Genomic DNA, 15,409 nt, shown 5'->3' on the forward strand with positions numbered 1-15,409 from the left:
CACCCAGACCCCCCTGCCGAGCTCTATACGCCCACACCCAGAAACTCCCCACCACTGAGCCCCAACCACCTTCACCTGGACCACCCTGCAGAGTCCCATTACCATTGCACCCAGAACCCTGCAACAAGCCCCTGTGCATCCAGATCCCCCACTGAGCCGCCTGCACCCAGATTGCCCCACACAAAACCCTCTCAACCCACACCTGGATCCCTCCCCCCACATACTAAGCCCCTCCACACTTGGATCCTGTCTTGCTGAGCCTGCCTGCTCACACCTGGTGCACCTAGCATGGAGGCGCAGGCCCAGTCCTTGCACTGTGTCAGAGTAGGGTGCAGCCTCCCTGCTGAGTCCGTGTCCCGGGGCGGAGGAGCTGTACAGTGATATCCCACCTCTGTGCAGCTAGTGGCCTGTGTTCCCCAATGCTATGCTGGAGCCTCCACATTTATTTGACAAATAATATTTGCAGAATTTTGCAGAATTTTAAAATATTGTGCGAGAATTTTAATTTTTTTGATGCATAATTTTTTGGCACAAAATACCCTCAGGAGTAAAAGATGACCTGAGCATTTGGACGGTTTTGCCATTGGCAGTCAGATTATTTCAGTATAAAAAAATGCAATGCCACAATTTAATACAGTATATTTTGTCCTGTTTTAGGCTGGTACAGAGGAGTTTCCATTAAGAAGCCAAATGTAAAGGTAAGTGTAAATATAGTCTCTATTTTTAACAATTATTTGAGAATGAGGGCTTTTCACCTTGCTGTTGCAGCCCTAACCCATGTTCTCCCTCACTCTTAAGACTCTACTTCCCTTTACAATTATTTTGGCACACACAATTGTACTGAATTTTTTTCTGAATTGCTTCTTAATCATCCCAAAGGTTCAGAGACCTTTTCCACCTGCATACATGTAGGCTGTATCCATTTTGACTTTTTTTTTTTTTTTTCAAAAAAGCCCAAATGCCTAAATAAGCCTGTACAATTCTTAATTCAGGATTTTTAAAACAAATTTAAATAATTCACTTTATCAAAATAGAAATATGAGAATTTTTAAAATAAAGCTAATTGGGGAAAATATTGTTAATGTTTTATATTTTACAGATTTTATAGTCTAATCAAGGAAATTTTGCACCAGGAGGGCTCTTTATGCTGGCTGTGAATTTTTGTGTGTGTTCATGTACGCTTAAGTATACAAAGACACAAGCTATTTCTAACATTCAACTGGCTTTTGTTTAAAATACTGTAATTTTCAATGTAATTTGTAAAAATATATTAATGAACACTAGTGTCTAACGAATTTTTTGTTTTTTCAAAACTATACCCTACATAATCAATTAATTATATTTTTCTTCTAATAAAGCTTCCCTAAGTTGTTGAGCATTTCATTCATTTGTGCATTTATTGTTACATTGTACACTGCATAAATCTGTGTTCACAGTTCTGACACAAGAGCCATTCAAACCTACCAGTTTCCTAGGTAACCAACACAGTGCCTCAGAAACAGACGGCATAAAGTGGGAGTAAATCAGATGAAGTAAATCCAAGTTGTATTTCCACCTTTCCAGTATTTTTGTATGGTTAAAATGTGTGTGTTTGCTATTGACTTTCTTGGTGAAGTCACTCTTGTTGGGAAAACCTATGGAAAAATCTGCTTCAAGTTTGTATTTCAATGGAAAGTGATTTTTCCTCCTCTTTATTTTTGTTCCTTGAAAATTCTTCATTTTAGTACTCAGTGAGTTTTTAAGAATTGTTGAACTAGTTTATTGTTTAGCTCCTGTGTATATTGCTTGTTTGCTAGCTTTTGATCTCTGTGTGGATGGCTCTTATATTTTTTCTTGATGCTGAGCAACTGTGTATTTTGAATCTTGGCATCTTTTTTTCGGGATACTGTGAAAAGTAGGGAAAAGTAGCCATTTTTTTGGTATGATTGTATTTAAAATGGTGTGTACACAACTAATTGTAGGTAAAGCTGGTAGCTGTGCTTGTCGTTAAAGATGCAGTGCTTTCCATTATGAGACCTTGTTTTCAGTTACTTATAACTTTGCCAAACATAAACCGTTCAGACTCAAATTTCCCCGTGTCAGTTGTTTCTCTCAGGATGAATGTTTTTGGAAAGTTTCAGCTAAAATGTTTCAGCCATTTCTTACAACAAGGTGAGGAAAAATACATTGTTTTGCTCACATCAAAAAAATTCTCAACTCTTTCTTTGAGATACCCTCGCACAGGGATTCTCAAACTTTTGTACTGGAGACTCCTTTCACATAGCAAGCTTCTGAGTGTGACCCTCCCCTTATAAATTAAAAACATTTAAAAATATATTTAACACCATTATAAATTCTGGAGGCAAAGTGGGGTTTGGGGTGGAAGCTGACAGCTTGCGACCCCCCCCCCACGGTGTAATAACCTCACGACCCCCTGTGGGGTCTTGACCCCCAGTTTGAGAACCGCTCTTCTAGCACTTCCATGCTTTGCAGCAGACGTTTGAAATTTGCAAAGGGGTCACTCTGGTGTCAGAGATGTCTTTGGTCGCAGTGAAAATCTTCTCAAATTTGGCCAAGTTTATAAGTCCCTGGAAAATCACAGTTTGGACATGATTAGTAGAGTTTTGTTAAAGGTTAGCAGCATTATTTTCTGAAGATTGTCTGTACAAAATGTGCTCCACCACTACAGAGCTCCTATGTGCTGGCAAGGTTATCTGTGCCATCCTGACAGAGCAACTGAGCATGCTGTATCCTAGGCCTGCAGGAGCCATGCAGGACTTTGCCTGCAATTGCTCCTGCTGGCAGCAAAGGGACACTGTGGCACCAGGCACCAGAAGTAAGAGCAGGGAGACTCTCTCCTTTGCTCTCAATGCTTCTGCTTCTGTAGTGGCAGAATGGAAGAGAATGAGAAAGCAAGTTGACTTGAAAGTAGAGGCTGAGGAGCAGAGGGGAGATGTGGAAGTCAGGATGTTGAGTAGCAGGGGTGAAGATGGGAAAGAGAGGAGCAGAGAACAGAAGAAGGGAGTTTGGGAGTGAGAAGGTGAGCAGACTGGGACAGACTGTGTGAGCCCGAGTGGACAAAGTAAACAAAATGGAAAGTGCCTGCTTAACGAGCAGCTATTAGATATTGTTTTCTCTATTGTTTGTTGTGTGGCCCCATGGCTTATTTACTGCACATAGAATCATAGAACATCAGGGTTAGAAGGGACCTCAGTAGGTCATCTAGTCCAGCACCCTGCTGAAAGCAGGACCAATCCCCAACTAAATCATCTCAGCCAGGGCTTTGTCAAGCCTGACTTTAAAAACCTCTAAGGAAGGAGATTCCACCACCTCCCTAGGTAACCCATTCCAGTGCTTCACCACCCTCCTAGTGAAAACGTTTTTCCTAATATCCAACGTAAACCTCCCCCACTGCAACTTGAGACCATTACTCCTCGTTCTGTCATCTGGTTCCACTGAGAACAGTCTAGATCCTTCCTCTTTGGAACCCCCTTTCAGGTAGTTGAAAGCAGCTATCAAATCCCCCCTCATTCTTCTCTTCTGCAGAGTAAATAATCCCAGTTCCCTCAGCCGCTCTTCATAAATCATCTGCTCCAGCCCCCTAATCATTTTTGTTGCCCTTCACTGGACTCTTTCCAATTTTTCCACATCCTTCTTGTAGTGTGTGGCCCAAAACTGGACACAGTACTCCAGATGAGGCCTCACCAATGCCAAATAGAGGGGAATGATCACGTCCCTCTATCTGCCGGCAATGCTCCTACTCATACAGCCCAAAATGCCGTTAGCCTTCTTGACAAGAAGGGCACACTGTTGACTCATATCCACCTTCTCGTCCACTGTAACCCCTAGGTCCTTTTCTGCAGAACTGCTGCCTAGCCGCTTGGTCCCTATTCTGTAGCAGTGCATGGGATTCTTCCGTCCTAAGTGCAGGACTCTGCACTTGTCCTTGTTGAACCTCATCAGATTTCTTTTGGCCCAATCCTCTAATTTGTCTAGGTCCCTTTGTATCCTATCCCTACCTTCCAGCATATCTACCACTCCTCCCAGTTTAGTGTCATCTGCTAACTTGCTGAAGGTGCAATCCATGCCATCCTCCAGATCGTTAATGAAGATATTGAACAAAACTGGCCCCAGGACTCCGCTTGATGCCGGCTGCTGACTAGACATGGAGCCATTGATCACTACCCGTTGAGCCCGACGATGTAGCCAGCTTTCTATCCACCTTAAAGAAGAATGGGCTGGATGAATGGACTATAGCTTGCTTTCAAGAATACTGTGGGAGACCATATTAAAAGCTTTGCTAAAGTCCAGGAATAACACGTCCACTGCTTTCCCCTCATCCAGAGAGCCAGTTATCTCATCGTAGAAGGCAATTAGATTAGTCAGACATGGTGAATCTATGGTGAATCCATGCTGACTGTTCCTGATCACTTTCCTCTCCTCTAAGTGCTTCAGAATTGATTCCTTGAGGACCTGCTCCATGATTTTTCCAGGGACCGAGGTAAGGCTGACTGGCCTGTAGTTCCCCGGATTCTCCTCCTTCAATTTTTTAAAGATGGCACTACATTAGCCTTTTTCTAGTCATCCGGGACCTCCCCCGATCGCCATGAGTTTTCAAAGATAATGGCCAATGGCTCTGCAATCACATCCGCCAACTCCTTTAGCACCTTTGGATGCAGTGCATCCAGCCCCATGGACTTGTGCTCATCCAGCTTTTCTAAATAGTCCTGAATAACTTCTTTCTCCACAGAGGGTTGGTCCCCTTCTCCCCATACTGTGCTGCCCAGTGCAGTAGTCTGGGAGCTGACCTTGTTTATGAAGATGGAGGCAAAAAAAACATTTGAGTACATTAGCTTTTTCCACATCCTCTGTCACTAGGTTGCCTCCCTCATTCAGTAAGGGGCCCACACTTTCCTTGACCGTCTTCTTGTTGCTAACATACCTGAAGAAACCCTTCTTGTTACTCTTAACATCCCTTGCTAGCTGCAACTCCAAGTATGTTTTGGCCTTCCTGATTTCACTCCTGCATGCCTGAGCAATATTTTTATACTCCTCCACAGTCATTTGTCCAATCTTCCACTTCTTGTAAGCTTCTTTTTGTGTTTAAGATCAGCAAGGATTTCACTGTGAAGCCAAGCTGGTCGCCTGCCATATTTACTATTCTTTCTACACACTGGAATAGTTTGTTCCTGCAACCTCAATAAGGATTCTTTAAAATACAGCCAGCTCTCCTGGACTCCTTTCCCTTTCCTGTTATTCTCCCAGAGGATCCTGCCCATCAGTTCCCTGAGGGAGTCAAAGTCTGCTTTTCTGAAGTCCGGGGTCTGTATTCTGCTGCTTTCCTTTCTTCCTTGTGTCAGGATCCTGAACTCGACCATCTCATGGTCACTGCCTCCCAGGTTCCCATCCACTTTTGCTTCCCCTACTAATTCTTCCCTGTTTCTGAGCAGCCAGTCAAGAAGAGCTCTGCCCCTAGTGGTTCCTCCAGCACTTGCACCAGGAAATTGTCCCCTATACTTTCCAAAAATTTCCTGGATTGTCTGTGCACTGCTGTATTGCTCTCCCAGCAGATATCAGGGTGATTGATGTCCCCCATGAGAACCAGGGCCTGCGATCTAGTAACTTCTGTTAGTTGCCGGAAGAAAGCCTCGTCCATCACATCCCCCTGGTCTGGTGGTCTATAACAGACTCCCACCACGACATCACCCGTGTTGCTCACACTTCTAAACTTAATCCAGAGACTCTCAGGTTTTTCTGCAGTTTCATACCGGAGCTCCGAGCAGTCATACTGCTCTCTTACATACAGTGCAACTCCCCCACCTTTTCTGCCCTGCCTGTCTTTCCTGAACAGTTTATATCCATCCATGACAGTACTCTAGTCATGTGAGTTATCCCACCAAGTCTCTGTTGTTCCAAACACATCATAATTCCTTGACTGTGCCAGGACTTCCCGTTCTCCCTGCTTGTTTCCCAGGCTTCTTGCATTTGTGTACAGGCACTTAAGATAACGTGCTGATCATCCCACTTTCTCAGTATGAGGCAGGAGTCCTCCCCTCTTGCACTCTTCTTTTTGTGCTTCCTCCCAGTATCCCACTTACCTCAGGGCTTTGGTCTCTTTCCCCCCAGCGAACCTAGTTTAAACCCTCCTCACTAGGTTAGCCAACATGCTTGTGAAGATGCTCTTCCCTCTCTTTGTTAGGTGGAGTCCGTCTGTGCCTAGCAATCCTTCTTGAAACATCATCCCATGGTCAAACAATCCGAAGCCTTCTCTCCGACACCACCTGCGTAGCCATTCATTGACTTCCACGATTCAACGGTCTGTACCCGAGCCTTTTCCTTCCACAGGGAGGATGGACGAGAACACTACTTGCACCTCAAACTCCTTTATCCTTCTTCCCAGAGCTACATAGTGTGCAGTGATCCGCCAAGGTCATTCTTGGCAGTATTATTGGTGCCCACCTGGAGAAGCAGGAAGGGGTAGCTATCCGAGGGCTTGATGAGTCTCGGCAGTCTCTCCATCACATCGTGAATCCTAGCTCCTGGCAAGCAGCACACTTCTCGGCTTTCCCGGTCAGGACGGCAGATAGATGAGTCAGTCCCCCGTAGGAGGGAGTCCCCGACCACCACCACCCACCTCCTTTTCTTGGGAGCGGCGGTCATGGAACCCCCATCCCTAGGACAGTGCATCTCATGCCTTCCAATCGGTGGAGTCTCCTTCTGCTCCCTTCCCTCAGATGTATCATCTAGTCCACTCTCCACATTAGTACCTGTGGAGAGAACATGAAAACAGTCGCTCACCTGTATCTGCATTGCTGGTACATCGATGCGCCTCTTTCTTCTTCTGGAGGTCACATGCTGCCAATTTTCTTCACCGTCCTTTTATCCCTGCTGCGCAGCCTGCTCTGAATCTTCAGAATGTTGTGCACGTAGAAGCATATCCTGATGTCAGTCCAGGAAATCTTCAATTTCTCTTATGCAACGCAGCATTGATACTTGTTTCTCCAGACCTTGAACCTTCTCTTCCAATATGGAGACCAGCTTGCACTTTGTACAGACAAAACCTCTTCTGTCCTGTGGAAGAAAGACAGACATAGCACATCCTGTGCAGGTCACAACAGCTGATCGCTCACCGTCCATATTACCTTCCTTCTATGAGCTTCCTCAGCTGTTGCAGTAACTATTCAGAGAAGCCTGTGAGACTAAAGCCTCAGTGGCCTCTCCCTAGGCGAACTCCCAGTCAAACTCCCTCTGTTAGCCTCTCCACTGTTTGCCGCTCAACTGGTTCTCATCTGACTGCCTTTTTATAGCAGTCAGGCCCACTCAAGGCTCACCTGGAACAAAGCACTCCCAATTCACACTATTGAAACCCTGCTCTGAAGACAGACTTGTTAATTTCCACATAGGTTTTTCTAGGGCACTCATCAGTATGATATGTGAGTGCTTCATCAATATGAATGAATACATTTTTACAACACCTCTGTGAGATGAGGGAGGATTATTATTTCCATTTTGCAGATGGGGAATTGAGGCACTGAGAGAGATTAAGGCTAAAAGTATCCACTAATTTTGGGTGCCCAATTTGAGACACCTAGGATCTGATTTTTTCAGAGTATTTAGCATTTTATAGCACTTCATTTGCTTGGAGCTCAGCTTCTGATTGATTTCAGTTGCAGTAGTTAGTGCTCAGCGCTTCTACAAGTCAGACTCCAGGGTCTCAAGTCAGGCACTCAGAAAATGTGGAATACTCAGTTAGTGACAACCCGTGAAAAGGTTGGTTTAAGTGACTTGCTTAGCATCATATAGGATGCAGGAAAAGAATTCACATACATGGTCATTAACAGGATTGGGACTGTTAAATATATCATACCCTCTGCCACTTGAGCTAAAGGAGTAACTGATAGCAGCCTTAGGTTGTCATTCTCTGTGTGGTCATGCACCAGAGGGAACTTGGTACCTTTTGCCAATGGGGTTTGGAGATATGACAGCAGAGAAATGATGAAATTTGGGAATTGGGTTCCATTCCAGGCTCTGAAAGGGAGTGTGTTCTATTTGGCACAGTCTGTTCTTCCTTTTACGCCCAAGAGCGACACTTTCTGCCCCATCCCTGCCAACCTCTCCTTTTCCCAATCCTGTCTTGTCCCTATTGCTGGTTCCTCATTCCAGTTCCACCCTTTTCACCTAGCCAGTCCCAGTCTCCTGGCTTCTCATACCAATCCTAGTTTCCTTGCCAAGCAAGTCTTAGTCTCCCCCCTCCAAACTCCCCCTCCCAGCCCTAGTCTCCCCCCACGTTCCCCATCCCCACTGGCTTCCTCGATGGGCTCCTCATCCAAACTCAGTATCCTGTCTCTCCTATTACCCCCCCCTACTCTTTGTCCTAGTCTTTTTGCCCAGGCAGTACCAGGTCTCCCCCTACATGTCAGGTTTTTTTCAGATTGGTCTCACATCCCCTCCCATCTCCTTTCCCTGACCCACTGACCCTCAATCATAGTGTCGTCTAGCTCTTCATCCAGTCTATTGGCTCCCCCCCACCTATTGGCTCCCAGTCCCAATCTCCCCCCGGGTCCCAGTGCTAATCTCTCCCCTCCCCACCCCCACATATGCCAGTTTCCTCCCTCTTCCCCCCCTTGCCATCCTCCACTCCTAGTCTCTTCACCCCGGCCTCCTTGCTCCAATCTATACCTCCTGCCCCACTGCATGTCTATCTCTTGTCCCCTTTGCATTCAGATCAGGCAACTTACTCCTCCACTGTGTCTCTACCCAGCAGGGAATCATGGAGAACTGTGTAGAGCCAGCATCCTTGCTGTTAGTTCAGGTAGCCACATAAGAAAAAGAAGGCAGACGGGTCGTTCCACCGTCAAGAAGCCGCGAGGGGATTTCAGTGGGGTGTGTCCTCAGGCAGGACACCCATGGTCTGGGCCTCAAGACCTAGCACCGTTGACTCTGGTCCGAACAGGAGGCCCATTGAATCAGGTGCTGGTAGATTCCCTGACTCGGGTGGATTTGGAAGAAGAGCTCAATCTTCCCTCCATGCCGGACACCTACGAGGCAGCGCGGAACCTCATTGCCATGACCACACAGGCCCCAGCACCGCAAGACCAGGCACCGGCTGCGGCACCAGCTGCAGCGTCTATTCCGGCACCACATGTGGTTCTGGATCCCTTTGCAGCACCAATGACGGCACCGCTTCTGGTTCATCATCGTGGCAAGCCTATGATGTTACGGCACGGCTCACCATCTCCCCAGTACGGCTTCCCGGAACCGTCCGGCTCTGCCCCACCGTGGTTGGGCACAGACTATTTGTCCGAGTCACTCACTGAGTCTTCTCTCTCTAGACGCAGCCACTACCGATCCTGGTCCTGGCACCACAGATCGGTGGAATCATCGGCACCGGCGGTTGCCTGGCTGCCTCAGTGGCATGGCCCAGTCCAATGGCCCTTTTGGACACCGTGGGCCTACGCTCAGGGTCAGGTCTCCAGGCCAGCATTGGTGGCATCTACAACCCATGCCCTCCCCCTTAGTAATGTCGCTGACTCACGACACACTCAGGGCTCCTGAACCTTGACTATAAGGGACCCTGGGCTGTCACGCTCAGGTGCAGAACCTGAACCAGCACTATAAGTGACACTAGAGCCACCTCTAGTCACGGGAGGTTCCAAGGTACCTGACCCAGCCTCCAGAGAGCCAGAAAGGCAGGAAGACCCTGTCCCACGGGCCTCCTCCTCGCCAGACGAGGAGGTGGCGGGCACCACCACCACCCTACAGGTGATGGACACCAAGGGACACCAGGACCTCCTTAGGAGGGTGGCCCTAAACCTCAATCTCCAGGCAGAGGAGGTCATGGAGGAGTCTGACCCGATGGTGGACATCCTTCCCCCTGAGGGTCATTCTAGGGTGGCCTTGCCCCTCATACGAACAATCCAAAACACCAAAGGTTCTCTGGCAGACTCCAGCCTCTATACCACCCACCACTAAACGGGTGGAAAGATGCTATTTTGTGCCACAGAAAGGGTATGAACACCTTTTCACTCCACCCCCAAGGCGGAAGAGAAGGAAGTGAGGGGGGTTCTCCTGTGCAGTGCTAAATAGCCTCGAGGCAGACTACGAGGGAGGGAGAGCACATGCGCGGGCTCAACGGGACACTGCTACCATAAATCTCCGATTAGAGGTGCAGGGGCACATAGGCACCTAAAGTGGAGCACCCATAGGGACAGTACTCGAAGAAGAAGGTCCAGCTTCTTAGTGTTCCTTGACTTAGGCGTGGAACCTGGCTGTCCTTGCCGCTCTTTGTGATTTGCCGCATTGTGGAAGGAAACCCATTGTTTCAAACAAAGTTCTCTGTGGAAAATTACAGTAACAAGATTGTGTTTGGAGTCACATGGACAAGTCACATGTCCATGCATGATTTCACCTAGTCACAGCAGGAAAGTCCGTTAAGAGTAGGTAGGCATCTTCCATTGTAAGTTAAGTGTCCTTTAATGGGGCCACTCTTCTTGAATAGTTCCTTCAAGATGTGCAGGCTAAATACCTTGTGGGTGTTACCCCAGGAGCAAACATTTGAAATACAGGTATAGTGGCAGTACTCGTAACTTCAAATACTAAAATGATACATGCATAGAAATAGCATAATCATCTTCAGTAAATCATAACCTTTCCATACACATCTTAAATGCCAACCTTTGTACAATATTTATTGAAATTATATTACAGTGGTTGCAACAATAATCTATATGCTCGTATTTTAATCAGATAACGTCACACCCAGTATGGCCATTCTTATGTTCTAATACCTCACTGATTACTTCAATATTGATTAGCTGTTGGAATCTGATGAGAGGCCTGTAGAAAAGCTATGTATTCTATATACTGTAGTCCAGAATTGCAGAGAATGATATCTAAACTTGCATCAGTGAGAGTGATTTTTAAAAGAAATGTACCGTATATACTAGATCATAAGCCGGTTCGTTTATAAGCCGACCCCCTGAAGATGGATAAGTAAAAATGGAAAATTTTTATGACCCATTCATAAGCTGACCCTATAATTCAGGTGTCAGCAAACTTTGGCTCCTGGGCCATCAGGATAAGCCGCTGGCATGCCGAGATGGTTTGTTTACCTCGAGCGTCCGCAGGCACGGAGGTAAACCTAAGTAAACAAAGTGTCCTGGTGCGCCAGCTGCTTACCCTGACAGGCTGGGACAGCAACTGGTGGGGAAATTTTTGCGGGGGAAGAAGCTGGGAATCAGGGGAGTTAACCCCGGTGACCACTCCCCACATGACCCCACCCCTAGCCTGGGACTCCCACTCTCTCCCCATGCCATCCCTTCCCACCTTATCTGGGGAGGACCAGGGGAGGATGTCTTTGGCCTGGCTGGAGCTGCTCCGGCGGCCGAAACCGGACCGTGTGGCTGCAGCATGTTCCAGTGGGCTGGGCCGAGTGGCACGGCTACAGCATGCTGCGGCGGGCTGGGCAGTGCAGCCACAGCCTGCTCTGGTGGGCGGGGCCAAGTGACACGGCTGCAGCCTGCCAGCCCCGGAGCTGCAGCTGCTTCGGAGGCTGGGAGGAGAGCAGCATGGCCAGAAGCGGAGAGACTCTGGCCCCCCTCTTCCCTTCTGGCTCTGCTGATTGTGCTGCCTCTCCTTGCTCCCTCTGTTGGGGGGAGGGGCTGTGTCCCACCTTTCCCTCTCTATACCCGTTCATAAGCCGACCCCCTTCTCTGATGCGTCCCTGTTTTACTAAAAAAAAATTCAGCTTATGAATGAGTATATACGGTATACATTTGGAATATTGTTTTCCCATCTACTTTTCTGTTATTTTGGTGGAATTATCTCTTTAAGTGATGTGAAATTCAATGCACATAGCTTAATTTCCCAGCATTGCCTCTCTCCATCCCCTAAATTAAACATACCCACTGTCTTACTGTTCAGTCCCTTAAAAATTACACACTACAGCATTGGCCTTTAGCAGGGTGTGTTAATGACTGTTTCCATATTTGACAGTAATACCTGTTGTTCCATATCCATTTTAAATGTTTGAACTTACTAAACACTGATCTGGCCATGGTGAAGGTAATTGAGTCATGTACTGTTTCAGTAAACTTATGTAGTAGTTTTTAAATACTTTTAATACTTGGGTTGTAAAAAACCACCAGGCTGTAAGCTTTTATCATCTTCATTTATGCAAGAACTTATTGTGGCTTTATGTGCCAGATGATAGTTATTTAGCTTTATTGTTTCTAAATGTTGTAAAGCATTTTATATTTTCCTATGCTGATGCAAAGTTAAGCTGGTTAAAGTGATCCTTTTATAAGACAAAACAGTGTCATGTAACAGTATCATTTACATTGACAAATAAAAAATTCTTACAGGAGTACCTGAATGAGAAATACCTGGAATATTAAGCAAAGACATATGCTTAGGTCTGTGTACGCTGTTGGCCTGTCTCCCCAGCCCAAGAATGTTTGACGGCATGTCCAGAATCTGGTTCAGCCTCTTTTTCAGGCTTTGGCTTTATTTCTTCCACATATCAACTGGTAACAAATTCCACATCAGCTGTCACTTCCCCCTAAACCAAGGATCTTCTGCAGGGGGCTACAGGTTTCTATGCTACAGGCCAGTTGTCTGAGAGTCATTCACAAATTGTGCTTTTTGTCCCCCAGAGACAGGAGCTTCTTTCCAGAGCCACCTTGTTCCTTTTTGTAGTCCTACAGGCAGTTTGCCCTGAGAGTAGCCCTTCTCCAGGACCCACCACAGGATCCAACCCAGTCCCTGTATCTCTCCCCAGGGACTTCTGCAGGAATTTTAGTTTCTGAGGTGCCACAAGGACTCCTCCTTGTTTTTCGTGCACTCTGCAACTCTCTCTCCCAACTGGGTTACTTGCTGATTAGAAAATCATGTGATACCTAGCTGCTTAGTCTTAGCTGGGAGGTAGCTAATAAATCACAGGTATAGCTGGATTCCAACTCCCCTTAGAGGACAGCCATCCTGTGAGACTGTTTCCAAAACATAGCATATTTTCCTTTTTAATAATGATGACTAATGTGTTCACAAATATCTCATTGCCTTTCTGACTAAGTGTTAATAAGTAATAATAAAAAAAAATTAAAGCTGTAAAATGGATAAGTGAAAGTCTCTTCAAAGCTTACGAGAACATTTTAGAATTCTCCAGTGAAGTTCCTGGGTGACTGCACGTCTAGTGTTAATGGATAATTAGATCCCCACAGAAATAAAGCTAATTATGTAAATATTTTAAGGGGTGTCATTAAATGGAAAATATCAGTTACCAATCGACATTCGTTTTTATAAGTAATTATAATTGCTGTTTCTTGAGAATGTCATTTGTAGTTTAATAGGAAAGTGTGTGACTATTAGCTTTAACTGCAAACAGATTTTGGCCCAAGGAATCAGGTTTTGTCTTTTTTTATGTTGCCTGTGGGAAACACCAATCAGGCACAAAATAATCAATATATAATATCAGGAGATGTTTTGGCCTGTTTGTCCTTTTTCTTAAAGATCATGAATATATTACCTGACTAATTTTCCATCAGATAATCATTTCAGATGTTGTTATAGTCATACATTTTTATCAAGTACAGTTTTAAGTATCCCTGTATCCTCAGCCAATCATAGATAAGTTGGTTTTCATTAAGAGTTAAGGTAATTGGGAGTTATGTAATTGGGAGTTATGTGGGACAGCATAATCTCTTCATAAACATTCAGTACAAAATGTTCTGCCTAGAGGATTTAATAAAGGACACCACATATCCCTTATATTGAAAAGATGATAATTAAGATCTACCACTAAAGATTATCTCATATGGAACTTCTTGACACTACTTTTCTGATGCTGGAACAAAATTCTGTGGAATGATACTGTCTCTTGATATGTTTATATGAAATGAAATGGGAATAGCCTCCATTAAGATCACGTTCAGCCTACCTTACATCTATTCTTCCAAAAGTGAGAATCTAGAATCTCTTTGATTTTGATCCCTGATGTGGCATTGGTGTCTGGCAGCACTGGCCCTCTGCAACAGAGCAGACTTAATGAATGTATTTTTATCTTTTTAGGCTATTTTTTTATCAACATTCTTTTGAAATAGGGTCTTTCTGAAATTAAGTAATTATTGATTTTTAGAGTCCTTTTAAAGAAGTAACTCAAATATTAAGAGAAGGATATCAGAATATACTATTGTTTTTGCCTGTAGCAGAATCTTACATTTTATTGGTGACAGCATAGGGGAAGGAAGTGGGGTAAGGGAGATGCCCTCTGGAGCCACTGATGTCTGACTTACGTTGCAGGACACAGGTTCTGCCAGCCTTCTACTTGGAGAATGAACATATAAGAACATAAGAATGGCCATACTGTGTCAGAGCAAAGGTCCATCCAGCCCAATATCTTGTCTACCGACAGTGGCCAATGCCAGGTGCCCCAGAGGGAGTGAACCTAACAGGTAATAATTAAGTGATCTCTCTCCTGCCATCCATCTCCACCCTCTGACAAACAGAGGCTAGGGACACCATTCCTTACCCATCCTGGCTAATAGCCATTAATGGACTTAACCTCCATGAATTTATCCAGTTCTCTTTTAAACCCTGTTATAGTCCTAGCCTTCACAACCTCCTCAGGCAAGGAGTTCCACAGGTTGACTGTGCGCTGAGTGAAGAACTTCAGCTTCATCACTTCTGTGATGCATTTAACCTCTCCTTATTGGGGACCTGAGGTTCCTGAGTAGTCTTCTTGGCAGAACAATATGTTTGTGCTTTCTTTTTTTTAAAGAAGACAGAAAGACAGAAAAAGAACATTGTCTTGTACTCTGTCTACAGAATGCTGTTTCAACTACTAAGGTCATTGGCTGAAAAGCATGGAGAATTCGCACCATAGTAAATCTAGTCTGTGTTAAGAATAAACAAAAGGAGGAAGATAAGAATATGCCATTTTTTCATCATGCTGTGGTACACAGATCTGTTACAATGGGTACTTGAGCCAGCTTGCTGCTTCAGAGCAGAATCGGAATAGTCAGGGGAATTATTACTATTTTTCATAACTGTAGAGCCTAGGAGCCCTAGTCATGATAAAGAACCAGATTGGCTAGGCACTGTATGATCATAGAACAAAAAGACAGTCTCTGCCCTGAAGAGTTTACAATCTTAAGCTATGTTTACACTGCAGCCTATGTTGCCAAAACATATGTAGCTCAGGAATGTGAATATTCCGCTCCCCTGAGTGACTTAAGTTACACCGACATAAGTGATCACCTGCATAACGCTATGTCAGCAGGAGAGCATTTCCCACCCGACATAGCTTATGCCGCTCACAGAGGTGTGTTTTTTATGCCAACAGGAGAGCTCTCTCCTATTGGCATAGAGCATCTTTACCAGATGTGCTGCAACAGTGCAGTTGTATTGCTACAGCTGCTCCACTGCAGTGCTATTC

General features: G+C 45.4%; 1 protein-coding gene across 6 annotated transcripts in view; it reads left to right on the top strand.

The window, feature by feature from the left end:
* Positions 1-15,409, top strand: part of DOCK3 (dedicator of cytokinesis 3) — a 628,721-nt gene that overhangs the window by 144,056 nt on the left and 469,256 nt on the right. For all 6 annotated transcript variants that reach the window (XM_074958290.1, XM_074958294.1, XM_074958289.1 and 3 more), the window contains exon 3: positions 658-698. In XM_074958290.1, coding sequence (XP_074814391.1) covers positions 658-698 — 41 coding nt within the window. The remainder of the gene's footprint in view (positions 1-657; positions 699-15,409) is intronic.

This window comes from Natator depressus, chromosome 7 (assembly GCF_965152275.1).
Source record: "Natator depressus isolate rNatDep1 chromosome 7, rNatDep2.hap1, whole genome shotgun sequence".
Lineage (NCBI taxonomy): Eukaryota > Metazoa > Chordata > Testudines > Cheloniidae > Natator > Natator depressus.